Below are 11282 nucleotides of genomic sequence, written 5' to 3'. Positions count from 1 at the left end.
ATATATATATATATATATATATATATAAAAAATAGAGAGAGAGAAAGAGACAAATGACGTTTGTGAGTTCGGTTCATTTAATTGGAAAACTCTTGTATATCCGATATTTGTACGCAGTTTATGAGCACGGGGCAAGCGATGAATAATAAAGCAGAATAAACATTTGCAACATCGACAGAGAAAGAGAAGACAAGAAAAAGAGAGAGAGACTGACACGAAAACCGATAATTCGATTGACCCGAAAGTTTATGACAATTAAAACTTGTGATTAATCACTCAGCCCTTTTTATCGACATATACTGACTCCTCATGATGTAACTAGCGGAAACGCCGGACAACGCGGTTTTTAATAGCATCTCGAATGAACATGAGAGTAATGAAACTTTTAATTAACTGTGCTTTCGCAGTAAACAATTTAAACTTTTGGTTTAACGAGTTTTATAAGGATTTATATACGATTTTATCTAATAGCAAATTTACTCATCATATTAATTAAGCCATCTTTATTATATTATTATTATATAATATAGCAGTAAAAAAAATCTATATGAATCTGCTAGTAACATCGTCTCTCTCTCGATATCTTCCTCAATACATTTGTATTTACTCCACTTATAAAAATTAAGTTTCAACAATTATAATATAAATCAACATTCTTAATTTATAGAAAACTTGCTTAAAAAAAAAACGAAATAAAATTTCCAACACTCAATTGTAATAGATCATTAAAAAATACATATTATTTAGAAATAAATAAATAAAAGCTTTGTCTCAATTGCTTAAATATTATTAGAATAGTACAAAATACTTTTATACGTATGGAGCAAATTTGAGAACCCATAATTCTCTCTCTCTCTCTCTCTCTCTCTCTCTCTCTCTCTCTCTCTCTCTCTCTCTACACTAGGGATATAACGGATTATTCCCCTCGGTGCATAGAGCAGTCGACGATGCCACTTTGCTCAAGCCACCATGCCATGTCCCCCGGCTTTCGCCCAACCTCCGCACCCGTTTCGACATCGATGAGCGTCAATTCCGAGTCGATGGGGGCGCGATCAAAAATATTTATCAAACGGCACGTCAAGCAGATCCTTCCCCGCGCGTTAATCCATTCGTTCATCACGCCTCAATTATATATATAAAACCGCACATCCAAATTATTAAATCCATCGACACAAGATTAAATGAGATCGTCATAATCACGCAATGGTCCTTAATTTTTAATCTGAATTTATCCCCTTCACGATACTTTTCGAATTCGTCTGGAATGAATTGAGAATGGGATGGAATATAGAGAATTGAGGACTCTGAAAACATTTTTGAAACAAACAGTTAATAAAGAATTAATCATCATTAAATTTTAAGAATTAAAAATAAATAGAAGTCTGATAATCGAAAGTTAAAAGTAAAGAATAGTGAATTGAAGATGGAATAGACTTTGAAACAAAATCTGGAAATACCTATGAAAACTATGAGGTTGGAAAACAATAGACTGCGGGGATAGAGATTACATATCGCTTGTTTGCACATGAATATACATTCGTTAAATATTACCTCTCTCGGATAGCACGGTGATCATTAATAATATCATCGGCAAATCGCAGTGTGCAAAAATAATGACGCCGTTATTACAATGGCGAGCAGTCGTATCGATGTCACTCGCCGAATCGGGTGGTAAATAATAGATGATGCGAGTCAATCGGTTGTGTATCGACGTGTCAGTATACTTTCAAAACGGCTTCGACAAAGCGGCTGCCATGAACCGTGAATAGCGACGAAGAGACGCCAAGTGAAAATACTCGTTGCAATCATCGTACAAAGAGCAGAAATAGTTCGTGCCAATTTCTATCTTGGTTGAACTTTATACCCTCGGCGAAATCTATATATTGAAACATCACGTAGTATCTATTATACCAACAAAGAGTATATTTATCGTAATCTATACAGTATTTGTCTGTGAAATCGATACGTAAAATTTGCATTTAAAATTACAGTTTGCAGAGTGCACGGTTTACATATGTAAATAGATAAAAAGTAACACAGCAATACAAGGCATGAAAAAAAAATTTATTAGCATTTAACTATAAAATGTCGGTAATGTCGAAGATGATTGCAAAAATTATTTAAAATAGAATGTTTTACTCAATTTAGCAGAATTTTTCTTATTTCCTATTCTTGCAAGATTGATATTTACGACTCGAACTTCAAAGCTGCAATCTTCGCAAGTACACAACTTTGTTGTCGCTAGTAAACTCTTTCTCCGCAACTGCGAGAATCCTTCTCCTTCTTTCTCTTTAGAGCGCACGAAGGAACGTCATTACAGTTAACCGGAACATTTAACAGTTAACACTGTGACATGTACACTCATTGGATTTTCCGCTGCGGGTGCATACGCGCGTGTCCTCCCAATTTTGTTGCAGCCGAACCGAGCCAGGACGATCCGCGAGCGCATCCGCGACACGTACGCGAGTTGATTGACGCGCGAATACGTGTCCGGCGTAATACGACTCGCGAACAAGGTTGCGAACGAGCACGTATGTGCGACGATGACGAGAACGACAACGGGCCCCGATGTGTGCCAAGGCGAGAGATACATCGAGGTTCCGTTGGAAAACGCGCGGATTTCACGACTCCGCGCGTGTACACAATGTCCTGCCTACACGCTACAGCAATTCCAATGTAATACATTCGTGAAATATTCCTCGCGAAATATGAAGCCGATGATGTTTACGGATTCGTACGATTTGACGGTTGAAATTTTTAATACCTCGCTGATTAAAATTACGATTAAAATTCTGCGAACTCGAGCAAAAACTCGCTTGACTTCGAGCCAACGATATTTACTATTCGACTGTATTTTAAATATTTCAAAAAACTGAATATTAAAAATGCGCGACATTAAGGTTCGATTTTTCCATTTTCCAGTTGAACTAGTTTAGACTTCACCTCACTTAACTTGATAATAATATAAAAATTGTGTTTTTTTTTAGCTAGATGACTAAACTAATGGTATGATAGTGATAATTTTAAAAGTTAACTCATTACAAAATTATCACCTTAGTCATACCATGCACTCTAAATAATATTGGTGTGAATTTTAACACTATAGGATGATATCTATATAATTCTCACTGTTAATGTTAATAATAATTATTTTCCATTTTTAACACAAGTAATACTGAGTCTAAAGTTATGATTCAGTATGCATTTTATACTATAACATCGTTATTATATTTGCTTATTTTTTACAACAAAATAACACAGGTTCATAATCTTATGTTTAATGTAAATTAAAACCGCAGCACAGATTTTGTGTAATGCATAAAGCATAAGAGAATCAACCAATCAAAATCCTTCATTTCGTATTCTAATTAATTGATTCTGTTATGGGCTATCTACAATAAGCATTACTTAAACTTTAAACTGTAAGAAAGTAATCAATCATACTCGATTATTCTCCTTGTATTTGACTGTGATTGGTCATTTTCTTTCTCTTAAGACTTAAAAGCTTAGGTAATGATTTATTATATCAAGCCCATTATGACTTATGTGTTATACAGTGTTATGCAAAAGCTTGTGCTGCGGCCTTTAAGAAGACTCACAATAAAATTCACGATCTAGAACTTGTGCAGATTATAAGACCTTATTTCAATGAGATTCAGACTATCTTACTCGTCAGAATGAGATGAAACGTGCATTGAATTGAATTGTAACATAAATGAGAATTACCTGAATTTTAATGTAAATGGAAAGCAACTATTAACACCAACATAATGAGAACTAAAAATTAAAAAAAAATTTGGATTCCTTAATTTAACAATTCAAAATTAAAGCTAATAAGAATCATCACTGTTATAATTAATTATAATTAGTACTATCTACGTTAATTTTATATTAATACAAAAAACTAAATTTAATTTTTAAGTAGGTGAATAAATCTCTCTCTCTCTCTCTCTCTCTCTCTCTCTCTCTCTCTCTCTCTCTCTCTCTCTCTCGAGTATAAATAATATAAATTTAATTCTATGTACGCTATTAAAAATATAACTATAAAGATGTAAAGATATAAAATTTGTTTGGAGTGTTTTAAAATACCTCATCTACCTATTTAATCGATGTTTGTTTTAATTATATAATAAAAATCTATTTTGTTATATGATAACCCATGATAATAAGAATTATATACGTTGATAAGGATTTAACACCGCATAAATCCATTCCAATTTTTTTCTAGAAAAATACCAGTTTTACATTATTATCATCACGTTAACTATAAATGAACTAGAAAAACTGGGTTTGAAAGGTGTATGTTCTCACAAGCAAATACGGTGATCAGAGTTAGATAAGATCCAGTTTTTGAGAGAAAAATTTGTCGTGCACACCCAATAAGAAAAGCCATTCGACGTTCGTCGTGTCCGGTCGACTGTAAAATACGATAACGTTGGTAGATCTCTTCGAGGGAAAATAATGCACAACTTTTGATGGCTGTGGATCGGGGGAATGAAACGCGCACGAGACGAGATTTATTTATGGCGCTCTGCCGTATCTCTCAAACGATATTTTTCGCTTCGCGTTTATTTTCAGATATACGTATGCGCGTAACGCTCACGCGGAGGTTCGCGACAGAAACCAAAGCTCGTATTTTACAATAACGTTCCCGTCGCGTTCAAGAAGCGGATTTATTTATTCAAGTGTCACGGCGATAGTCTACCCCAACATAGAATAAAACGGAAGCAAATATGTAAAGCACGTCAAGGCGATATTGATTCTTTGAAGTTTCTATTTGAATGAAAATAGAAAAAAATATCGTCGCATCTCCATCATTTATTCATTAATGTCTTTCTGTTCAATTTACGAATAGATAAGATAAGGAGGAATTCTTGCAACTAATTCAATTTCAATTTTATTCCAATCCTAGATACTTTGATAAAAATAAAAAAATATGATATTTCTACAAAATATGATATTCACTACATTTGTAGAATCATCCATCTTATGTAAAAAAAAAATACTGCAGGAAATGACATTCTTTCATTTGCATTTGAAATTACTCATTTTTATTTGAATAAATTTACCTTGTTAATGATCCATTATTTTACTAACATGTCATCAGTTTCTAATATACATTAACATTTATATACAGTAACATTTTAAATATTTTTTTCCTCCATGTAATCTCCGTTTTTTCAAGCAAAACTTTTTCCGATGCACGCAACGGAACGCAGTATTGACGCATATACGCACGTGCATCATGCAGACTATCGGTTCGCATTCTATGCATATGAACTTATGTAATTGATTTCGTGTCAGCTCTCATCTCACCGCGCCGCAAGCAAGTTAGGTGCGTACGAGCGTTACGCGTCGCCGCCGACGAGAAGAAGATACCGATCGAAGGAGGGGGCTGCTCGAGTTCGTGGCGACTAACGAGCTGCCGGAAATCAACATTACATATCCGGCTGGAATGCGTCGTGCAAGAGATAAAAAGAATTCCCCTGTTTGTATCCCGACTAACATGCTTGTGTATTTTATGCGGGAAGAGGAAATCCGTAAACTTAATTCAACATGTTCCTCTCAAAAGAGAAAGAAAAATTAATTAGACGTATCCGTTGTTTTCAAATCGCAATACTAATGATGGATATTTTATAACTGACAAGGAAACACTCGGAAGTGTTATCTGATTTTGATGATTTAATATTTAATATTTAAATCAAAATAAGGGATACATATTTTTATTCATATAATGCACTTTTATGAGATAAAACATTCTTTCGAAAAAAAATTTTTAATAAAAGTTAAAAATGGTTTCAAGAGAATTGAATAATAATCATACAAAATTTATTTTAAATTTTTAGTGTTTATAAATAAACATTTTTTTTATTTAAATAATTTTTTAAAAATTATTATAGAATTTTCTAAAAATCATTTACAATTTTTATTTCAAAAAAATTTTTCTTTTCATATCGACAGTAAAAATTCGAAAAAAAAAAAATAATAGATTTTTTTTAGTAGAGATATTTCAATCTTTGAAAGTGCATATAAAATAAATAAAAAATATGTGTCTCTTATGTGAGTCTACACTGAGAATTCCATTTGATTAACTCAACTGATCTCAAAACAATTTAAGTGAAGGAAAAAATTTGATTATTTTAACAGTTTACTTGTATCATCGGAAATAAGTATAGAATATTACACAATAATCAGACTTTTTGCTTTATTTAAATTATTTTATTGCAACAATCAAGGATTTGTTTATCCATGTCAAACAAGAGATTATTTTAATCAAATGGGATTCTCAATGCAAAATACAACATATTGAAAGCTCATCAAAATTTGAGAAGACACGCGATCATCGTCGTCATTATCGGACCAGTGTGAGTCTAATAAAGCAAGCACAGCTTACTTCGGTAAATTGGATGATGACCAGTAACTTTAGATACTATGTTTCCTTGTGAGAATATAAAGCGCTCTATATATATATATTGTATATTGAATCTGGAATATTTTATATTACATATTAATAGCATTATATTATTATATAAAGTATTATTCCTTGCGATATTTCGAGCCGAAAATATTTCGCAATATTTAATAATTTTCTAGCAATAAATCCAAAGAAGATAAATAGTTCCTCTAGTAAAAATAAATTAATTTTTTCAGAAAACAAATAACGAGATATTATTCGAGTCGATCAACATTGAATAAATTTTTATCAACTTTTAAATCTATTATTATAATCTAGATGTTAAAATTTATGAAATCTTCATCGACATTAAAAAATTACCACAAGTTTTATAAAAATAACACTTTCTATACTAATTCCGAGTAACTAACTTGAATGGTCGACACGTTGCGACAAAATGAATTAGAAAGTGACTTACCTTTGGTTCCGTCTTCATTTTTTTTGCAGGCGGAGGACTAGCGGCAGTGTCCATTGCTTCCTCGGCTGGTGTCGTGAGCGGTGGACCTGGCACCGCGGCGACCTTGGTCTGTTCCGGTTTGGCCGGCGCGCCGGCCGCCGTGGCGCTCGCCGGACTCGGCGGCGGACAGGGTGCCGCCGCGCTGGTCGCGGGTGGCCCGGGGCCTTGTGACACGGAGAAACCTGTCCTCGAACTGGGCGGTGGTCCCTGGGTCTGTTGTGGCGCCGTGGCGGCCGGCGTTGGGCCCTGAGACTGCGTCGCACCACCGGCCGAATTTTGACCCTGCGGTGTCGGTCGCGCGGTACCGTTCATCTCCGGTTTCGTTTGCTGGGGCGTGTGATTGCTCTGCGGTTTTTCGTGCTTGTCCCGTGCTTTGTCACGCCGATGACCGCTCGAGCCGCGTTTCGAGCCAGCGGTGGATGAGGGCGCGGCACCAGTGCCGCCAGCGGATGCCGGCGAGTGGCTCGGCTTGGACTTATTCGACGAAGACGACTGACCGCCGCCGGCCGCGCCGCATTCCGAATTTTGTGAGTTTTGTGTAACCGCGGCCGACGCGGACGTCGAGCCGACGGCCGAGGACGAGGACGTTGAGGAGGCAGCGGTGCCGTTGTTCGAGTCTTGCGACGAGACGGTACCGTTGATCTCGTTCGACTTAACAATCTCGTGTTTGGCTTCGCTGGTCTTGGTACCGGGCTTCGTTCGCTTGATCTTCATCTTGAGGCCCTTGTCGACGGTGGCCGAATGTTCAACGGCCATCTTGCCGGGATTACCGGCGTTAGCGTGGACGGCGTTTACGCCGCTCACGTTCACACCCGACGCTTGCTTATTACCGGTGACTACAGATGCGGTACCGTTTGCGTTACCGGCCCCGTTCGCGCTGCCAGTGCCGTTCGCGCTGCCACTGCCGCTGCCGGGACTATTGGAACGCGTTGAATTCACACCACAAGAAGAGGACGATGAGGATGAAGATGACGAAGAGGACGACGACAACGATGACGAGGACGACGACGATTGACTTCCGGCGTTCGTGCCAGTCGACGGGACGGACGAGGACGAGGAGTTTGAGTTGAGACCACTTGCTGAGTTTTGTAACTGATGATGATTCGCGTTATTCGGTGCCGATGCTGCCGAGGCAGGCGTAGAAGCCATGCCTGTCCCCGAGCTCAATTTCTCGTCCCTCGTCTTCTCAATGTCCGCATCAAGATCGATTATCAGGTCACCTATGCCAATGTCCCATTCGTTGTCGTCGTACTCAAAGTTATTGGTCGCATTCGTCGCGGCCGGATCCAGTTCACCGGCGTTAGCAGCCACTGTGCTTGTTTTATTAGACTCACGCTGCTGGCCCGACGACGACGACGACGACGACGACGACGACGACGACGACGATGACAATGATGACTTGTCCCGACTCTGATGGTGATGATGATGGTGATGATGGTGGTGATGATGGTGATGGTGATGGTGACGATGATCGCGGTGTTCTCTGCCGATCAGTGCTCTCTCTTGCCTCCTTGACTGACCACCACTAACGTTATTATTACTTAAGCCGTTATTGTTGTTGTTGCCGCTGTTACCGTTGCTGGTGTTGCCGTTGCTGCTGTTACCACCACTGTTACTATTACTATTATTACTACTAATACCACCACCACCGATGCACGGAGATGGTCCTTTACGGTTTACGTTAGGGAGGCGACCGCCTAGTGGCGTGGTCGCCATGCCCTTGGAAACGTTTCCCCGGCGCCCGCCAGCCTGGTCACCGACTGCCCACCGTTTCTCACTTTGGATACCAAGTAATAGTAGTGGTAGCGCGCGTGACTACACGCGTTATCATTACCCCGACCACCGCCCGCGAGACGCGCCTCGTCCATCGAACACATCACTTACTCTCTCGCTTCTACTCTCGCTCGACGTAATTCGCGATATAGCCGTATCTCTTTGGTCTCTCCTCTCTCTCTCTCTCTCTCTCTCTCTCTCTCTCTCTCTCTCTCTCTCTCTTTCTTTCTTCCTCGCGTCTTCTACTTCTTGGTTATCGTGTGTACATCTTATCCACCTTGATTTCTCTTCACCACACTTGCCCTTGTCGTTAATTCTTACTCGTGTAGCTGAGACGCATAACCCGATATACCTCTCACCACTCTCTTCACCGACGACACACTGATCCCCGACACAACACCACGATCACAGCCACTGAGCCCCCCCCCTTAGATCACGAACACACCACCCGACACCACTCGTGATTACTTCCAACGTCGTAGGAAATCTCGACGACCATCCGTGTTCTCGGAATCCTGAGACCCGAGGATGGTAGCTCCTCCACCTGTCTCCCACTTGTCGTGAGTTAAGCCATGTCCCTCGAAACGATCCTCCCAGTCAGCCTAGCGTGCGGTTCTTCCCTTCGATTTCCCGACGGAACCGCGCTTCGGCTGATCGACGTGTTTCCGATCTGTAACAACGTAAGTGATTCCCTTCAACGTCGACGTTAAACGTGTAACGATTAATTTATCACAACGGATTAGCTTAAGATTATCTTGTCAAACCAATCACTCCAGGATGTCTGATTAATATTCACCTGTTATTTATAGATTTCAACTCCACTAATTATATTTTCATTACATTAATTAATCCTATTTTTATAATTTTACACTCATTAGTATTAAAATTTTACAAGAGTCTTTTTGTAAAATTTATTTAAAAAAAAATTTATCATTTATTATTTTTAAGTAATAAGTAACTTTAACAAAGAATGTCTTCTTTATAATAATCTTATAATATAGATATTTATTAGAAATTTAGGAAAAACTCATTATATATTAAAACAAAATTTTTTTAAGAACGTTATAAAATTGATCGAAAAGCAATTTTATATAATAAATAAATTGAATTTAATTTAATAAATTGATTAAAGTATTAAACTTATTAGAAATATTTTGAATAAATTTAATGCTTGTGAGGGACTTATAATATATAAACTTTCAAAATACTTGAAATAATAATTATTACTTGTTTATAGTATACATATTTCTGTATACATATTTCTGTATATAAATTCTGTGTATAAGATAGCAATAGATTCACGAGAATGGAGCAACTCCATTATAGCAAGGCAAGCACAATCCGTTTCGTTCTTTTTTCTTGTAAAACAACGCCGAGACGTGGAGGCATTCTTAGCTTGATAGACATGCCATTCGTCGTTAATATGAGACGCATTCCAGTAGCATAATTATTGTTTTAGAAAAAAGACGAGATGATCATCGTTATTTCTTTGCAATAATAACCTATCTACGATATAAATTGTTATACAATCTTGCTATGGACAGATATTGCACTGTAGCACAATATCTTAATTAACCCTTATTATTTACTCTCTTATAAACTAAGAACTTATTATTTAAACCTGATATTTAAGAGCTATCACAAGGACAGAAAAAAATATTTTTAATAAGATATTGTATAAATTTTAAACACTCTTCTTTTTTATTTTAATTTCTATTGTTACCTTTTACACGAAAAAAAAATTTTATTCGATAAATTCAAAAATACAAATAATATATTTGTGAAAATTAAGTTAATTTTATTTAGAACGTTTTAATAATATTATATGTATATGCATTCATTTTAAAAAATATAGTAGATTTATAATTTAATCATGAGTGTTAAATTCTCGTGTTGATATTTCATCAACACCAATATGATGAATTGAACATTATGTTGGTGTTGAATTATTTATTAAACTAATATTACACCATCTTGGAGTTTACATCAATACCAACACGACGAGAATTATAAAAACATTGACATGAAATCTACAATTATATGTTTTAGAATATTTTTAAGTAATCAATTAATCATGAAACAATGATAAAGACAAAATTCGTTATTTCAGAAAAATATGCTATATATTCTCGAAGAAAATGAAAAAACTCCTGCAGAGTAAGCGATTCAGAATTGTGTAGTAAAATTAGAAGACTGAGATAAAAGCATCTACGGATCTTATGAGCTATGATAGACAGGAGGGCGCGGTCACCTGTTTGAGACTCCAATTAATTTGGCATCGCGGTCTACTCGAAAGACTACGCGCGTCACTTTGTAGTCACATTGCTTTCATAAACAATGCTCGATAGTCAGATAAGTTTTCAGGAGCACTTGGCCGGCGGCCAATAACCAGCGAAACGCGCGCGCGTTGTTCGCCGGTGTTCTCTTGGGAGAACTCAAGAACGAGTCGAGAGCCAGCGTAAACCGGGTTGTTAGCTTCGATATAACGACATGTTTAGAGACCCGCTCTACCCACTCGCTTCCTCCTTCTCCTCCTCTCCACCTTCCGGCTTTCACCCCGGGCGCGCGACGTGGCTCAACCTCCTCGTCTCGCCCTCC

At 37.4% G+C, this 11282-nt stretch overlaps 1 protein-coding gene across 5 annotated transcripts in view; it reads right to left on the bottom strand.

The window, feature by feature from the left end:
* The window catches only part of LOC108689671 (zinc finger protein 608-like), a 246952-nt gene that overhangs the window by 73066 nt on the left and 162604 nt on the right, over nt 1-11282 (bottom strand). For all 5 annotated transcript variants that reach the window (XM_018196534.1, XM_018196537.1, XM_018196533.1 and 2 more), the window contains one exon: nt 6873-9354. In XM_018196534.1, the coding sequence (XP_018052023.1) occupies nt 6873-8627 (1755 nt within the window). In that variant the 5' untranslated portion in view covers nt 8628-9354. The remainder of the gene's footprint in view (nt 1-6872; nt 9355-11282) is intronic.

This window comes from Atta colombica, unplaced genomic scaffold, assembly GCF_001594045.1.
Source record: "Atta colombica isolate Treedump-2 unplaced genomic scaffold, Acol1.0 scaffold274, whole genome shotgun sequence".
In the NCBI taxonomy this organism is placed as follows: domain Eukaryota; kingdom Metazoa; phylum Arthropoda; class Insecta; order Hymenoptera; family Formicidae; genus Atta; species Atta colombica.
The sequence above is the reverse complement of the archived record's forward strand: the minus strand, read 5'-3'. Positions and strand labels throughout refer to the sequence as shown.